This window comes from Notamacropus eugenii, chromosome 5, assembly GCF_028372415.1.
Source record: "Notamacropus eugenii isolate mMacEug1 chromosome 5, mMacEug1.pri_v2, whole genome shotgun sequence".
NCBI classification, from domain to species: Eukaryota; Metazoa; Chordata; class Mammalia; order Diprotodontia; family Macropodidae; genus Notamacropus; species Notamacropus eugenii.
Window position 1 is genome coordinate 24500931 of NC_092876.1, and position 18752 is coordinate 24519682.

At 43.6% G+C, this 18752-nt stretch overlaps 1 protein-coding gene across 1 annotated transcript; it reads left to right on the forward strand.

The window, feature by feature from the left end:
- Window positions 1-477: 477 nt before the first annotated feature.
- LOC140503637 (sialic acid-binding Ig-like lectin 13) lies at window positions 478-10061 on the forward strand. The gene is made up of 9 exons (XM_072607782.1): window positions 478-591; window positions 675-1037; window positions 1658-1951; window positions 2443-2493; window positions 4176-4436; window positions 4537-4821; window positions 4911-5007; window positions 9634-9700; window positions 9856-10061. Exons 1-9 carry the CDS (start codon window positions 552-554, stop codon window positions 10054-10056), a joined length of 1659 nt encoding a protein of 552 aa, XP_072463883.1. The 5' UTR covers window positions 478-551; the 3' UTR covers window positions 10057-10061.
- The last annotated feature ends 8691 nt before the right edge of the window (window positions 10062-18752 follow it).

The following is an 18752-nucleotide window of genomic DNA, read 5'->3' on the forward strand; positions in this document are numbered from 1 at the left end:
ATATCACATTTGATCCTCACAACAAGGATGAGAGATGGGTATTGTAACTGTCCCCATTTTACACATGGGAAAACTGAGGCTCAGACAGAGGAAAGATGCCTGAGGCAGGATTTCAGCTCAGGTCTTCCTGATCCCAGGTGCCCTTTCACAGGACAGGGGCAGCAGTGTTTAGTGGTCAGCACCACCTCTGGGCCAGGCACTGGTCACTGCCTCCATCAGCCACATAGACAAGCTGGTCCATACAAGACCCACAGCCCCAGCTTGTGCAGCAGATCTGTCCTCCCCCAGCACCTGAGTCCTGACTGTCCCTGCAGCTGGCCCAGGACAGGAGGGCCTTTCTCACTGAGCTCAGCTAAGGAGGCCAGAAACCCACTGTGGGGAGAGGACAGGAGTTCCTCTTCTGAGGATGGTCCTCCCCTTCTTTTCACACCAGGGTTTCCTGTTTCCTCTTCCTCTTTTCTCTGAGCCTGACACGGATGGCTAGAGGGAGCCAAGGGGTTCAGGGAGTGACACAGAGCCACAGCACAGCCTGCCTCTCTCCTGTCTCATCCATGCTGCTGTTACTGCTGCTGCTGCCCCTGTTCTGGGAGGGTGAGTGAGGTTGGGGCAGAGGGAGGCTGGTCTGAGGGGTGAGAAGAGTTGGTGACGCTGACCAGGCCTCTGTCTGCCCTCAGGGTCCCTGTCCCAAAGACTGGATCTACAGCCCTCCGTAACTGTGCAGGAGGGCATGTGTGCCCACATCCTCTGCACCATTGAAGATTACAGAATATCACTCTTTGGTCGCAGCAGAGTTTATGGCTACTGGTACAAAAAACAACGTTTTATTGACAGTCTCATGGCCACCAATGACCCGTATGACACGGTAGAGGAGGACGCCCAGGGGAGATTTCATCTCCTTGGGGATCCCAGGATGAACAATTGCTCTCTGAGCATCACAGATGCCAAGTCTTCAGACAAGGGGGAGTACTACTTCTATTTGAAAAAAGGAGATGATACATACAATTTCAAAAAACATCTACTTTATGTGAATGTGACAGGTAGGATGCTCCTCTCCTGGGAGGCTCTCAGTGGATGAGGCAAAGAGGTCTGGGGAATGGGCTTACTTTGGAGACCATGATCCTGCCTGTGGGAGGGGTAAGAGAATGTGGAGGACACATGGGGAAGCCACTCAGGAAACAGAGCAGACCCAGGGAAGGGAGTGAAGACCTTGCCTAAAGCTCCAGAGCTGTGGAGAGGAGAGAACTTGGTGGGGTCCCCTTGGTGAGGAACCAGCACCCAAGACAAGCTTCAGAGGGTCCATGATTGTGCTGGAAAGAACTCTGGAGGTGCTGCCAAAGGAAGGAGATTCAAATCCCAGGTGTCTGCCTGACTCTCTTTGGGGCATTTTGCCATATTATTTCCCTTCCCTCTCTGGGATTCAGTTTCCTCTTATGTCCAAGATATTATTCTCTATTGCCTTTGATGTACTCTTGATCTATCATCTGTGAGTGACTCAGGTGCTGAGGATGAAGGGGATGCCCCCAGGAGGCTGGTGAGGAGAAGGGGCCTGAATGAGATCCTGCTATGAGGGGAACACAGTGCGGTGGGTACCAGCATCTGGAAGAACACTAAAGGCCTCATTCCCCTCCCCAGACCATGTCTTACTGTCTCTCTTCAGACTCTCCAAATGTGATCCAGAAACCAGACATCGCTATTCCAGAGGTGTTGGAGTCAGGAAACTCAGTGACTCTGAAATGTACATTTTCTTGGGCCTGTGGGGATAATAGGCCCTTCATATTCTCCTGGATGGGGGCTGCCCTCTCCTCCAAGTCACAAAGCTCCGGGCCATCCCACTCCTCACAGGTCTCCTTCATCCCTGGGCACCAGCATCATGGCACCAACCTCACCTGTCAGGTGACACGTCCTGGAGGCCGTTTGAGTGCAGAGAGAACCATCCAACTCAATGTGTCCTGTGAGTACTGGGGCAGGAGGCCTCCATCCTACAAGAGAGAGGTCAAGGGAACAGCACATGGAGAGACTAGACTCCAGGCCCAGCCCTGGAAAATCATATGCCTTTTTTCCTGAGCCAGGGCAGAGAAAGCTGGCTCCCAATGCAAACAAAGGCCGGGATTTCCAATTTTTATTCATTCATTCATTCATTTATTCATGGAGGGGGGAAGGCAAGGCAATTGGGGTTAAGTGATTTGCCCAAGGTCACACAGCTAATAAATGTGTCAAGTGTCTGAGGACAGATTTGAACTCAGGTCCTCCTGACCCCAGGTCCAGGGCTCTACTCACTACACCTCCTAGCTGGGCCAGGGATTTCCTATTTTCTCTCTCTCACAGCTTCCGTGGTGTCATGTGCCAATGTTAGTCTGTGATTCTGGAATTTAATCTCTTCCCTGCCTGGTGCTGGGCTGGACAGAGAGCCCCACCCCAGCCAGCCTGGTGCTTCTGTTTCAGATGCTGTGCAGAATGTGACCATCACCATGGCCCAAGACAACAGGACAACAGGTATGAGCAGAGCCCCAGAGGGAGGGCAGGAAGGGAACCTGGGGGCTTCAGCTTCTCCTCTGAGGGTGGGTGTGGTTATCAGGGAGAGGAGGAACACAGGAGAAACAGGTTCTCTCACACTGCAGGCCCAGGTTCTCTTTGGCCTGGGCTGCCTCTCCTCCTGGAATTTCATCAGCTCCCATTTACTCGTGACTTTAAGGATTAGAAACCATTTTCTTCCCAACTTCCCCAGGAGAAAAGGAGTGGAAGAGTTCTTGTGCTCAATTTCCAGATGAGAAAACTGAGGCTCAGAGCTGTGAGGGAGGCCTGACCTAGTGCACACAGGTCCCAGCACCAGAGAGTTGTGAACTCCAAATGTACTGACTGAATGTAGTGACCTCACCAGGCTTGGACTGACAGGGACAAGGTTCATCTTGAGGTCCAGTTTCCAGGGCAGTACTCTGTCTGTCTGGACCCATCATGGTTTCCCTGTTGGGGAAGTTGATCCAGATCTCTGCAGTCCTGACCAAAGGAGGAGATTTTGTTACCTGGGGCATTGATGCTGGTTTCAGGACTGATCTGGGGGTTTGAGAGACTTGTGTAGGAGGAGGCTACAGGGGATGGATCAAGGAACTGCTGTCAGTGGGGGACAGGAGTCTGGTCATCTAGGCTGAGCTTGAGCATTCAATCAGAGCAAGTACATTGTGGGCTTGGAGGCCCCAGGGCAGCTGGGTGTGAGAAAGTGGATCCTAGTGGTGATTACAGTGGGTTCCAGGGATATTAGATTCTCAGGCTCAATGTGCAGACATTACAGTCTCCTGAGACGTTGTTTGTTGTGTCTGTGATTCAGGTTAACTTTTCGTTAATTAGTACACTGACAGAGAGAGAGAGAGACAGAGAGAGAGAGAGAGAGAGAGAGAGAGAGAGAGAGAGAGAGAGAGAGAGAGAGAGAGAGGAAGTAAGTAAAGAAAGACAGGATACAAGTAAGAGATGAAGGAAATGAAAGGGAAAGAAAGTAATATAGAAAGGAAGGAGGGAAGAGGGGTGGAAGAAGCAAAAACATAGAAATACAATAGGAAGTAGAAAATAAAAAAGTCAGATAGAAATAAGGAAGAAAATGGAGAGAAGGGAAAAGGGAAGAAGGGGACAAAGGACGAAAAGAGAAGAAAGAGCAAGAAGAAAGAAAAAAGCACAAAAGCAAGATGTAAGAGAGATAAAGAAAGAATAAAAGAAGGAAGAAAAAAGGAGATGAAAGGAAAGTAGAAATGAATGAAAGAAAGAAGAAAACAAAGAAGAAAAAGAAGTTATTAAGGCAAAGAAACAAAATGATAGAAGAAAGAAAGAAAAAGAAGGAAGGAGAAGGAGATAAACAAAACCCAACCTGAGGCAAAGGCAGGAAAACGACCCAGGCTGAGTGTGCCCTGGCAGCAGCAGAGGCAGGGGAGGCCTCCATGGTCTGAGAGCAGCCAGGGAAGATGCAGGGCAAGGAGAAGGGGCAGGAATTCAGGCTGGACTGGGCCAGGGCTCTCCCTTCCTGCCTGGGGTCCTGTGCTCTTTCACTTGTCCCTTCCTCATGGGATCTTGGGGAAGTCACACGTGATAAAAAGCTCCCAGATTCTTGCTCGTTATAGTGAAGGTGGGAAACAGGGGGTCTCTGAAGCCCCTCCAGGTTCTCACTGCTGGGACCTCCTGATCTTTTTCAGTTTTTGTCCCAGGAAACAGCTCAGCTCTTGTTGTGCAGGAGGCACAGTCCCTTCACCTGCTCTGTGCTGCCAACAGCAATCCCCCTGCTACACTGAGCTGGATCCTGGGGGACCAAACCCTGCCCTCTTCCCAGCCCTCAGAGGATGGAGTCCTGCACCTGGATCTGCCCCACCTGGGCCCAGCAGATGGAGGCAATTACACCTGCCTGGCTCAGCATCCTCTGGGCTCCAAGCAGGCCTTCCTGAGAGTCTCTGTGCAGTGTGAGTGTGTGGGGGCTGGGCATTATGGGGTGCTTGGGTCCTGGTGGGGAGAGGAGAAAGTCACCCACTAAGAGAGGGGGTCTCCTGTGTCTACCCACAGATTCTCCAAGGATTATCAGCCCATCATGCTTCTGGCTCAAGGAGGGCTTCTTCTGTACCTGTTCTGTCCAAGCAGAGCCAGCCCCCTCCTTGCTTTGGTGGGTAGGGGGGAAGCCTGTGGAGGACAATAGTAGCAGTGACACCTTCCAGGTAACATCAACAAGGTCTGAGTCCTGGGCCAACAGCAGCCTGAGAGTGAAGGTGGGCAGGGTCCCCAACATCACTGTCAGCTGTGAAGGGAAGAACCCCCAGGGAACCCACACCCTGCTCTTCCAGCTGGTGCCAGGTGAGGGATGGGGGAGGGAAGGCAGCATGAGGACAGTGGGCCCAATGTGGCCACCACCCTTGTTCACCCCAAATTCCCCTTTGGTCCAGACGGGCTCACGCTGTCTCATGAGGTCCCACAAGGTATGATCCTGGGTGTACTTTGCGGAGCTGCTGCCACAAGTCTACTAGCCTTCTGCCTTCTTCTGTGAGTGTGGAGGCTGGAAGGAGGAGGGGATGGAGTGGGGAGGGGGGGGATTCAGGAAATGATGGTCTGCTTGGGTGTCTCAGAAATCCTCAGATGCTGATGTCTCCCTGAGTTCAGGCACAGATTTCATAGGATTATAAGACTGACAATCAAAAGAGAAATCCAGCACCCTTCTTTTTTCAGATTAAAAAACCAAACAGAGATTCATAGAGGAAAAGTGAGTTGCTCAAGGTCACACATATGACCTTATGTAGTCAGGTCATGATTTCCAATAATCCAGGCCCCTGAGTTGAGGTGAGCTTCCAGGAGTAAATGGGGGAGCTGGGGGTGCAGTGACTAGAGCACTGCTGCAAGTCCTGCCTCAGACATTTAGAAAGCTGTGTGAACCCGGGCAAGTCCCTTAAACTGTTTGCCTCAGTTTATTCATTTACCAGCTGGGGTAATAAGAGTACCTACCTAACTTGTAGGGCACTGTATAAATGTTAGCTATAACTAAATAGGATCTATTTTTAATTGCATGATATACTGCCTAGCACACAGTGAGTGATACAGGAATGTTATCTGCTATTATTATGTTTTTAAATAGAATCACATCTGTATAGTCCTCGGCACAGTGCATGGCACATAGAAGGTACTTAGTACATTCTTGTTTCCTGCCTTGAGTCTCTCCCCTCTTTCAGTTCCCTAAGCTGAATGATGGGTTCAGTGTCACAGTCAGTGAGGGGCACACCCGAATTTAGCCCCACATCATCCAGTGTCCTTTCCCCAAAATGAGATGAAGAAGAGGTGGTCTGCTGCCTGGCTTGATCATTCCTCCAAACAGGAATGTATATTTTCCTAGACAGGAGAAGCGAATATTCCAGGGTAAGAGGCTAAAAATTCCACTCCTTAAAAAAATATAAATTAGGACACTTATCCTCCATTTGGTGGAGCCTCTGATCTGTTGAAAAAGATTTTTTTTTTTTATTTTAGTATTCTCTCCCTCTGAAGGAAGAAAAAAAAATAAATTCTTCTAAGAAATTTACCTAGTCCAGCAAAAGTCCAATTAAACACTGTAATGGCAATCAAATTGGGATCTTCTGCTATTTTTGTTTTACTAAAAGTGCCTCTGATTGAATAATGTGATTAAAGAATTGATGGGCCTGCCCATTGAAGGAAACTTGATTAGAGAAATTGTTTTGTAGGAAGGTGCCAAGTACCTTTTTGTTTCTATTGAGGCATTGGGTCAGAGGGTTATGCTGTAAAAAGTGTATAAATACTCTGAGGGTGAGGTTTTACTTTGGGGCTTAGTTTTTGGAAGGAAGTCTGTGTGCCAGATGAGAATCTGGAAAGCTGCTAAGCACCCCCTCCCCCACTAGGCTTTTTGAAAACCCAGATGTTGGTGCTTCCTTCTCTGGCAAAGATATGTGGATGTTAGTGGTCAGGCAGTCTGGAAGCTCTGTCTGTTGATTTGGGATTTCTCTGAAATTTTGATTTTGATTTTCTCTGATACATGTACTTGATTCAAGTGATTTTTAACCCCTCCAAAGTTGCCTTTCCTTTTCTGAAAGCAGATCTAAGAGCCTGTGATAGCATACGTTGGGGTGCTTACTGTTACAAGCACCCAAAGTGAAATTCTGCCATGCTTTCTCAGTTCCTTCGTCACTTTCATTACATTCTTTTCTGTCCATTGGTCTTTCCCCTTGATGGAGAAAACGGATAGAAGATGAGAATCTGCCTGCTCTCTGCAGGGCAATGTCCTTTCCCTCTACCACAAACAGTGGCCCTGTGCCTTTTCCTGCCTCTCCCCTCCACCCTTTTCATCATCCTTAGCTTTTCTCCCAATTTTGTCTCCTTCCCAGCTTGAAATCCCTGATCACACCTTCCCACAGCATTACTACATTTGCATTCATTCTTCCTTGTGTTACCTGTCTTGGTTAAAAAGCCAAGGGGGTTGGTGAGCTCCTTCTGCATCTGTATCAGTCTTTTTACTTTAGTTTTTTTTATTTTTTTTTCATTTTTAATTAAAATTTTTACTTTCAGTTTTAAATTCTTACCCCCCCCCAATTCATTGAGAAGGAAAGAAATATAATACCCATTATAGATATGAAGTCATGCAAAACAAATTTCCAAAACAGGAAAAGCAAAAACAAAGAAGGAAAACATGCTTCAAGCTACATACAGAGTGGAGGTTGAGAAGTTTTCATCGTGAGACATTTGGAATTTTTTTGGATCACTGTCTTAATCAGAATAGATAAATCTCTTGTGGTTGAGCATTTTTACAATAAATTTGTGATGTTACCATGTACAAGGTTCTAGTTCTGCTCCCTTCCCTTTGCATTAGTCCATATAAAACTTCCGATGCTTTTCTGAACTCATCTACTTTTCCATTGCTTATGGCACAAGAGTATTCCACCATAATCATATACTACAATTTCTTCAGCTATTTCCCAATTGATGGGTATACCCTCAATGTCCAATTTTTTGCCCCCATCAAAAGATTCTTCCCTTATCAATAGATTTGACAAGTAATTTTCTCTATGTTCTTCTGATGTGCTTATGTTATCATCCTTTGCATGTAAATCATGTATCCGCTTTGAGCTGATCTTGCTAAACAGGATGAGATTTGGACTATACCTTATTTTGGTTGGACTGCTTTCCAGTTTATCCAGTGATGTTTGTTGAGTAGTGAATACTTAGCTTAGTTTTTGAGTTTGTCTTGAGCAACTCTAGGTACTGTGGTCATTTCTTTGGAATGTTGTGGAATCCATGAATAAACCACTCTATTTCTTATTCAGTATGAAACTGTTTTGATGACTGCTGCTTTGTAGTAGAGTTCTGCTTGGCCTCCTTCCCTGTTGGATTAGATGAATTTCTAAATGTGACTCTGTGTGTGCCAATGGTGGGGGGATGGATGTGTGTGTGAAAGAGAGAGAGAGGAGGGAGAGAAGGAGAAAGAGAGAGAGGAAGAGAGAGGGAGGGAGGGAGAGACACACACAGAGAGACAGAGAGAGAGAATTGTTTCTCTTTGAGTCAATTCATATGAGAGTGAGGTCCAAAGGATACCACTCTCTGCTCCACTTCCCCCTGCATTGTAAAAACTCTTCCTTTTATGCCTCTTTTATGTGTGATAATTTTCCCCATTCTTTTTTCCCTTTCCCCTTCTCCCAGTACATCCCTCTTTCTCACTCTTCCATTCTTTTCTTTGACATCATCTCAACATAAAAGTCTTGTACCTCTGCCTCCTGTCTATGTACTTGGCTCCCAACTGCCTCAAAAGTGATAAAGTTCTCAGGAGTTACATGTATTATCTTCCCACATAGGAATTTAAACAGTTTAACCATATGGGGTCCCTCATGATTTCTCTTTCATTTTTACCGTGTTATACATCACTTGATTCCTATCTTTGAATGTCAGATTTCCTATTCAGCTCTCATCTTTCACTAGGAATGCTTGAAACTTTTCTATCTCATTCAGTATACAATTTTATCCTATAAGATTATATTCAGTTTTGCCAGCTAGGTTATTTTTGGTTATAATCCTACCTACTTTGCCTTTTGAAACATGATATTCCAAGCTCTCTGTTCCCTTAAACCTGGGGTCCAATTATGTCAGTTGGGCCTAACTCTTTGTGACCCCATTTGAGGTTTTCATGCGGAAAATACGAGAGCAGCTCCCCATTTCCTATTCCAACTCATTTGACAGATGAAGAAATTGAAACAGAGTTAAGTGACATACCCAGGGTCACACAGTTAGTAAGTATCTGAGGCTGGATTTGATTTCAGCAAGAATAGTTTGCTGAACTTCAATCCTGTCACAATATCCACTCTCTTACATAGCTGCTCTGTATAGCAACCAAAGCTAAATCTTACGTAATGCTGCTTGTGGTTCCACAGTATTTGGACTGTTCCTTTCTGGCTGCTTACAATATTTTCCCACTGATCTCAGAGTTCTGGAATTTGGCTATGATATTCCTGGGACTTCTCATTTGCGGATCTCTTTCAGGAGGGGATTGATGATTTTCATTTCTTAAAGATGGGGGCAACATAGAAAACATTTTTGGCGGTCAAATCAGTAGATGGGCAGAGATTTCAAACAACAGAGAGTGCTGCTGTGGTGAGTGGGATATAGAATTGATTAAGGAGGAGTAGAAGGATTGCCTTGCTCCAGTGAAGACCCATTAGGAAGCATAGTGGATAAAGCATTCAGCCTGTGATGACTGGGAACAGTATTACCCCATAGGGTCACAGGATATAGAATTTGAACAGACCTTAAAGACAATTTTATCCAAGTCTTTCATTTCAGAAATTAGGACACTGAGGCCTAGATGGAGAAAGGGATTTCTCCCAGACCTCAGGGAGAAATATTGCCAAGTACAAGTCTCTTGATCCTGTGCCCCACGCTCCTGTTGTTCATAGGCTTGTGGAATTTGGAGCCCTGAGATTACTGAACAGGAGAATGTCATAGGGAAAGGGACCTTAGTGACCCTGGAGTCTGAATGCCTCATTTGACAAATGAAAAAGCAGGAGACCACTGAGGGAAAATGGTATGTCCAGAGTCAGGCAGAGAGTGAGTGACAGGGCCCTCCTCTGCATCCACATCTCAGGTTCTCTGCCCTGTCCCAACTCTGTCTTTCTATTTCCTCAGGGTAAAGATGCTCAGGAGGAAGTCAGTGGAAGCAGCAGCAGCAGAAGCATCCAAGGGGCAAGTGCAGGTAGAGTATGCCAGCCCTGACCTCCCAGTTATTCACCCAACTTTCTCACTCCCCAGCTCCCTCTCTGCCCCAAAGCCATCTCCCCCCACTTTCTATTCCTTCTCTCATGATGCTGGGACCTGCTTTGACTGAACTCCCCTTTGCCCTTTCTCCAGGATCCCAAGAGATCATCCTGGGTGGACCTGTCCCTCAATCCCATTTCACCAGCTGCAGACAGAGCCCCAACCCCAGCAGCTCCAGAGGATGGACTAGATGACTTACATTATGCCTGCCTCAACTTCCAAGCAGGAAAAGCTAGAGAAGACCATGGATCCACTGATCCCCTCAATGAGTACTCAGAGATTAAATTCCAATGAGTTGAGTCTTCAGCCTCAGTCTACACTGGATGGTTCACAAGGCAATTGCTTCCCTCCCTCATCATATTCCACAAACATGTATTAAACCCCTGCTACAGACAGATTTGGATAAGACACATCTCCACTCAGGGAACTTTCAGTCTAGTAAGTGGACCAAACACAAACCCAAGGTAGTGTCCCTTCCCCAAATGTGGACTCCTCTTGAAGAATTGGAATTCTGAGAGAGTCATTTGCCACCTTGTGCTCTAGGGGTCATTTTCATGGACCTCTGCATTTCAAACTCCATAGCTCCTGAGCCCCCATCAGTGCACTTCCCAATAACATTCAAGTGGAGTAACAAGAACAAGAATTCCAAAGCATCCATTCCCAAAACCTGGGACTGACTTTCCCACAAATACACACAGGCTATGTCTGTATGGAAGGAAGAGGTGGGCACCAACTCTTAGTGAATGATGATGAGGTACATGGACAGCGAACACATGTGTCCAAGCTAACTAACTTCACTGGAACTGCAAGTCCTCCAAGACTTTATCCTTCCTGAATTGTTCTTGCAAAGTTCACTGCTGAGCATGGTATGTATGCTAACTTGCTGGCCTTGTTGCTGTGCTAGTCCAACCCACTGCTAGGCTGGGTCACTCTACTCCTGAGCAGTATTAGCTCTTCACAGGGCACAACATCTCTGCTGGATGGGTCAATCGCTTGGATTCACTTGGTTGAGCGTCTTTACTGTTCCTTTATTAAGCTTGGTTGGCTTCATGATTAGAGCTACAGTCTCCAGAATTTCCCATTTCAGACTCCTCACTAGGGAAGATACAGGATTTAGATATTCAAAATTCACTGCCCCTGTATATCTTCCAGTCTAGCAAGGAAATAAGATGCAAGCATGAGGAATGCTGATAGTCAGAGTACTGAGCAAGTTCCAAGTAGTAAGGGCATTTATCAAACATTTCAGCTTAATATTTGCTAAGTACGTACTATGAAGGCCCTTTGCTTGGTGCCTGAGTATTTCCAACCTCATGTCACTCATGAGAAAACTGAGGCTCAGAAAGGAACAGGATATCTTAGATTTAGCCACAAAAGGACCTTTGAGGTTACTGAGGAGCGGTGACCTGGGTTGAGGAGACATGCAGACTAGAATGGGATACTCTGTGTTTAACAGGGCACACCAAGGGGTTGCCATAGCACCAGAAACACTGATTGTGAAGGTGGAGAATGTGGTTTCCAAACCACGTGTGTCTACACCTTGGTGGCTGTGTGTAGACCTGAGTTTGAACCCAACACCTAATCTCTGTCTGCTCATATGTCTCTTCAGAAATAACAGGAGGAGACTGGATGCTTATGGTCATTTTCACTTCTAAATCTATAATGCAATGATCCAGTGTGGGATATCTCATGATAGTAGTTCCTAGCATTTAGATGGCATTTTAAGGTTCACAAGTGCTTTACAAATATTCTCTTATTTCATACTTACAACAACTTTATGTTATCCTCATTTTACAGATGAGTAAACTGAGTCAATCAGGAGTTAAATGCCATGCTCAGGGTCACAAAGCTAGGAAATTTCTGAGGCAAGTTTGGAACTAAGGTCTTCCTGACTGCAGGTCCTGTGCTCTGTGTACTATGCCACTATCTGGCTGTCTTTACAAACCTAGAAATGTTAGCTATTATTGTTACCTACAAAACCTTCTTCATGTCCCTTCCTCAGTTTCTCCATATGCATATGAATTGTAGTTTTTAAAAAACTTGACTTTCTGTGTGACCTTACAAGAGTTCCTTCCCCTCTCTGGGATGATAACAGCTTGACCAGTTGTCACAGGTAACAAGTCAGTTATCTGCTCCAACTGTCTAGCTTAACAAATGGGAAAATAGAAGAGCAGAGGAGACATGCAATTTCCATGAAGCTACATGCCTGGAAAGTGACAGGGCCTGTTTTCAAACCAGGTCCCTGCACTATAAAGCAGGGTTTCTTTCTATTCCCTGATACTGTGGCCTTTAAAACCTGCAGAACACTGACCCAGTGAGAGAATGAGTTGAACTGAGAGACGCATGGTTAGGCAGAAAGATAGACAGACAGACAGCAGATAGAGACAGATTCAGAGAGGTAGATATAGATAGACAGGGAAAGACTATGGTGGGGAAAATCTGCAATAATTGAGAAGTGAAAGGATCTAGCTTCTGAGAATGTCAATTTATTTATTTATTTTGCATTGTTATTTTTTCTCATTTACATCTAAACAAAAAAAGTTAAACATTTATTTTAACACATATTTTGAGTTTCATATTCCTTTCCTTTCTCCTCCCTTCCCCCCTGCTTGAGAAGGCAAGCAATATGACAAAATTGCACATGTAGAGTTCTGCAACCTTTCCTTATTAGCCATATTGCAAAAGAAAACATAGACCAAAAAAGAAACAAACAAGAAAAATAAGAAAAAGTTTTTAGAAGTATGCTGTGATCTGCATTCAAACTCCAGTTCTTTCTCTGGAGATGGATAGCATTTTTCATTATAAATCCTTGTCTTAGATCATTATATTGCTAAAAACAGCTGTCATTCACAATTGATCAATGTACAAAGTTGCTGTTGTGTACGGTGTTCTCCTGGTTCAACTTTATTTTACATCAGTTCATGTAAGTCTCCCTGAGTTTTTTCTGAAAACACCCTGCTAATCATTTCTTATAGAAAAGTAGTATTCCATCATGACCATACTATAGTTTGTCCAGCCATTCCTCAGCTGATAGGCATCCCCTCAATTTGCAGTTCTTGGCCCCCACAAAAAGAGATATTATGAATATTTTTGTCAATATAGAGCCTCTTCCTTTTTCTTTGGTCTCTTTGGGGTATAGACCCAGTAGGCCTATTTCTGGATGAAGGGTTGGTTTATCAGTTTTTTAAGCAATGCATGTCAATTGCATAGCAAATTAGGAGCAGGCCACCTCAGCTTGACACTGGACCCCAAACACAGGGGGACACAGATTTTTATACAATAAAAGATAACAATAAACAGGATACAAGATAAGATAAAGTCTGATTTCATATTGGAGGAAAAAATGCTTAGGGCCTTTTGGGGTTGGAAGGGGGAGTGAAAACAGATGAAATTCCCTAAAATCAGAAAAAGCAGTATCACACTCCCCCAAGTATCCCTATTCAAACACAGGAACAAGTACACAGTAACTCGTTGACCGGTATCAGGCCAATTTTAAGACAAGACATATGGGTGCTTGAGATGTACAATTGTGAGGAAACTCCTTGCATCCCTTTGCGAATCTACCTAGGTTTCTGGTTGGTATAACCAAGGTCCTCAGTTAAGTGTCTCTAAATAGCAGGTAGAGGGAGTTCAGCTTCCCAGCCACACAGAGGTAAGTTGAAATAACGAAATATAAATTCCTCACAATTCCCATAAGTGAATGATGTTTTCTCACAAGAAAGAAATTGGACAAGAGTAACTACATCCCTAAATGGAAAAAAATAAAAGAAAATGGATCTAGATCCAGAATTGAGTCACAATGTGGAGTCACTATGGTTCATTCAAATCCCACAATTCCCAGAGAGAGAGAGTGAGAGAGAGAGATGATAAAAACAGATAGACTGACAGACAGACAATAAAGGTAGAGAGATACAGATGGATATAGATAGCTACAGATAGATAGATAGGTAGATAGACACATAGGTAGATAGATAGACAGATATATGGGTGAGATAGCTAGAGATAGACAGACACAGAAGTAGCCTGATACATATAGATAGATAACTCCTCACATGCATTTATATATATATATAATATATACACATCAATATGATTTGTATAAATATGTATGTAAACATACGTATTGTTTTCCTCAAAAGACAACTTGAGTCTACTCCCATGGGCTTGCTATGATCACAATTATATATAACATTGATTTCACACAAAATTAATTAAAATATAAATTGGAGGATGTATCAGTGGAATAACCCATTGGGCTCAGAGTGGGGAGAGGGTTTTTTTTACTCCTGATCCTTCTACCAAATCTGAGTGATTTTATACAAGGACTCTCCCCTCTGTCTCTTCCTCTGTTGGAACGGAGAGCTGGGAGTGCGAGCATCAGAGAGATAAGGTAAAGGGGGGGATAATAAAACAGGAATCCAGTGGGGACATATAGGTCTCACCAGGGAAAAGGAGCACTGATCCTTCAAGGCATCTGTTACCTCTACATGAGGGATTCCTCTTTCAATATGACCCTCTTTCAATTCCATCTAGTAAATACCCTTCAAGGGGATGGAGACAAGATGGCAGAGAACAAACAGGGACTTACTTGAGCTCTCCTCCAAAAAAACCCAAATACATGTAAAAAAAAATTACTTTAAGCAAATTCTGGAGCTGCAGAACCCACAGAAGGAAAGAGATCCCAAAAGGAAAACTCCTAGCAACACTACAGACAACTAGAGTTACCAAGTGAAGAAGAAAACATTGCAAGCAGCCAGAAAGAAACAATTCTAGTACTGTGGAAACACAACCAGGATGACATGAGATCTAGCAACTTCTACATTAAGGGAATGAAGGGTTGGGAATATGATATTCCAGAGGTCAAAGGAGCTAGGATTAAAATGAACAATCACCTACCCACCAAAACTGAGTATAGTCCTTCAGGAGAAAAAATGATCACTTAATGAAATAGAGGAAAACAATGATCATTTAATGAAATAGAGGACTTTCAAGCATTCTTGATGAAAGGATCAGAGCTGAATAGAAAATTTGACTTTCAAATGCAACAATCAAGAGAAGCATAGAAAGATAAACAAGAAAGAGAAATCATCAGAGACTTACTAAAGTTGAACTGTTTACTTTCCTACATGGAAAGATATAATTTGTACCCTTCAAAGTTTTCTCAGTATTGGGGTAGTTGGAGGGATTATAAATATACATATGTGTGTGTGTATGTGTATAGGCAGAGGGCACAGGGTGAGTTGAATATGAAGAGACAATAACTAAAAAAATAAAATTAATAGATGAGAGAGAAATATATTGGGAGAAAGAGAAAGGGAGAAATAGAATGGGATAAATTATCTCTCACATAAAAGAGCCAAGAAAAAGCTTTTACATTGGAGGGGAAGAGGATGGAGGAGAGAGGGAAACAGTGAACCTTAATCTCATCAGATTTGGCTTAAGGAAGGAATAACAAGCACATTCACTTGAGTATGAAAATATATCTTGCCCTACAGGAAAGTACAGGGGAGGGGGAATGAGCAACTTGGGAGGGGTATTAGAAGGGAGGGCAAAAGTGGGGAGGGGATAATAAGAAGTAAACACTTTTGAGGAGGGACAGGGTCAAAATTAAGAACAGAATAAATGGGGGGCAGGATAGAATGGAGGGAACTACAGTTAAGGAAGTGTTTTGTGTGCCCACAAAGGTAATAACCTGTTTTGAATTACTTACCTTCTCAATGGGGGTAGGGGGAGAGGAAGGGATAGAAGTTGGAACTCACAAAGTTATAAAAACAAAGGTTAAAAATTGTTTTTACATCCAAATGGGAAAGAAGACACACAGGCAATGGAGTATAGAAATTTACCTTGCCCTACAAAAAAAGAGAGGGGATGGGGATAAGAGAAGGGAGCAGTGATAGAATGGAGGCCAGGTTGGGGGAAAGGGTTATCAGAATGCAGCCTGTCTTGGGAGGGGTGGAGGAAGGAATGGAGAGAAAATTTGGAACTCAAAACCTTGTAGAAGTGAATATTGAGAACTAAAGACAAATAAATAAAAATAAATAGGACTGATCCCTCAAATGGGATTCCTTGAGGCAGGGACAGCTCTACATGCAATCTCAGTGGGAAGCAGTGATAGAAGAGATCTTTGCCCCTCTAATGGTAATTTAAATGGGAAGATCTTTCCTATTCGTTAATAGGGCCATGTGATCTGCCTGCGTCACCTGGAAGCTTGAGTCACATGACTCTACAATGGGAGGAATTTGCTGAAAGGATGAAAGAAGAAGAGGCAGAGCTAGAGAAGAGTTGAGAAGAAGTAGGTCAGAGCAGTCAGAACTGAAGGAGAGGACTTGCCAAAGGGGTGGGGCAAGAAGGGGAGAGCTGAGGGAGAGTGAAGCAGAGGTGAGGCAGACCAGGTAGAGTGAGTGAGAGAGGGAGAAATGTAGCCTAGGGGAGCTTTTTGGTGTTGAGGCCTAATGGAAAAAAGGCTTGAGGGTGGTCTTGCTCCCCGCACTGATAATGTGTATAGATTTCTTTCTTACAAAGATGGATTTGGCTTTCTAGTGTCTGAATAAATATTGTGGTTTTGTGTTTGAGGAAGAGAGTTTATATTTTGTGAATTTACCCTGAAAATATGCATATATGCATGTATATGTATACTGTGGGTATCACATTGGCATTACAATGGCTTCCTTTTATCACACTTAGGAAATTAATTTTTGTCCCCAAGGGTGAGACTTTACATTTCTCCCTCTTGGGGAAGAGAAAAGAGAATGAGCATTTCTATAGTGCCCAGGAAGACCCAGGCATTGTACTAAGCACCTTTAGAACCATTAGGGCTTTTGATCCTCACAACAATCCTGGGAGGTGGGAGCTATCCCTGTTCCATTTTACAGTATAGGAAACTGAGGCAAACAGAAATGAAGTGACTTGTCCAGGATCAGACAGCTGTAAGTGGTTGAGACCGAATTAGTATTCAGTTTTCCCTGACTTTAAGTCCAAGGGTCTATCCACTGGATCACACAGAAGCCCCTGTAAAATGCTAGATTATTAGATAAAGCCCAGTTTGGCAGGCTTTTGACATCATTTTCATCCTGCCTCATACACTGTGTTCACAGCTTCTGAGAGTTCTGCGTCATCTCAAAATCCGATGATCAAATCACATGTACCTTCATCCAAGTCTCTGATAAAAATGCTGCACACCACAGAGCCCAGGACAGATATCTGGGTTAGTCTCCTAGAGACCTCTTGCTTTGATGACATTGAACCATCAACAACTGCTCTCTGAGTGCAGCCATTCAAACAGTTCTAATGCACCTGACTGTAATGTTGCCCATCTTCTCCATAGGATGTGATCACTCTTCCAATGTTGTGCTGAAATTCAGGCCAACTATGTCCATGGCATCATTCTCTTCATCTACTAAGTTAGTAATTGTGTCCAGAAAAGGAAGTGAGGAGACTCTGGCATGATCTTTGGTTGGGGAAGTCAAGCTTGTTCATCACCATTACTCCATCCATATCTAAGCATTACCCAACTTTCTCTTTAGTCATTCATTCTACCACACCCCTGGGAACTGAAGTCAATTTCATAGTTCTTCAATGAGCAGAATGTCCTCTCCCCTCTTGCAAACTGAGACCACATTTGCCCTTCTCCAATATCCTTTCTCATGATTTTTTAAAAATTATTTATTTTATTAAACATTTCCCAATTATGTAAAAGTTTTCATTACTTTATTAACATTTGAGTTCCCAATTCACCACCTCCCTCCTACGTCTCCCCTCTCTTTAAGAAAGCAAGCGCTTTGTGCAGGTTAAGAGAGAGAGATGTGTGAGAAGAGAGAGCAAGAGAGAGAAAGAATGAAAGAAAAAACAGAAAGAGAAGAGAGAAAATGAAAGAGATAGAGGTGAATATTTGAAATATCTTACCACTATTATATAAAATCACACCTGTCACCCAAATGTCATAACTGTCATCCAACTGACGAACTCAACTTTCTCTTGTCTTTTATGTTGAGGCAATCTGTAGAACGGGAGAGAAATGCTTTTCTTTCTTCCTTCTTTGGCCTTCTTCCAAACACTCCATTTCATATTTTCCCCCAATGAACAGATAATCAATACACAATATTCCTCCTGTCTTGATTTTGCTTACTCAACTACTTGGAAATGTTTTTTAAATGACTGAGAAAAATGTAAAGTTAAAAATTATAATCCTAAATGTAAATCTGCCCACATTTTTTTAAAAAGGAGGAGAAGGAGTGAGAGGCAAACACAGCAATAAATTGTTTCCCCTGGGATCTATCTATCTATCTATTTATCTACACGTACACACATACATACATATGTGCATCATTTCAAAATAAAGCAACAGGAAAATGGAATTTGCTACAAATAATCCCCAAAAGTGTAATCAGAAATAATGTTTTCAAATAAGATACAAGAGGAGAGAATTAAATAACAGGTTAAACTGTTCTTTTCATCACACATGGTTGTTTGTCTTAAGTTGTTGTTGGCTGGTTGGAACCAAAGAAATTTAATCATGTGAGGACAGAAAACCAAGATAAGCACATCAAGCTTGCAGACATGGTACAAAATGATATAGCAGACAGACAGATAGATATACATATACGTACATACGTACATACATGTATATTTTGTTCCAGAAAGTGTTATGGTGAGTAATTACAGATAGTGTAACAGGACGTTGCAGCGTATCTAGATGGCCTGAGATGTCGTCTCCCACATCAATGCTTCCATCCTCAGTTTGCTGAGCTTGCCTCAAACTTCCACATTAATGAGTACACATGTTGTGAACCAGTGGGGTTCCAGCTTCACAAAAATTGATCAGAGGATCTCCAGACCCTAGGAGGGAATCAGTCAACACCAGAGTAAGGCAGGTATTAAGAGACTTTCCTCTAAACTCCCCACAATGTATGGACAGGCCTTCAGTCAATTTCAGGCATTCCAGAACATTCAGTCATTGGATGAAGGCAGGTGTTGCCCTCCAGGGAATCATCATA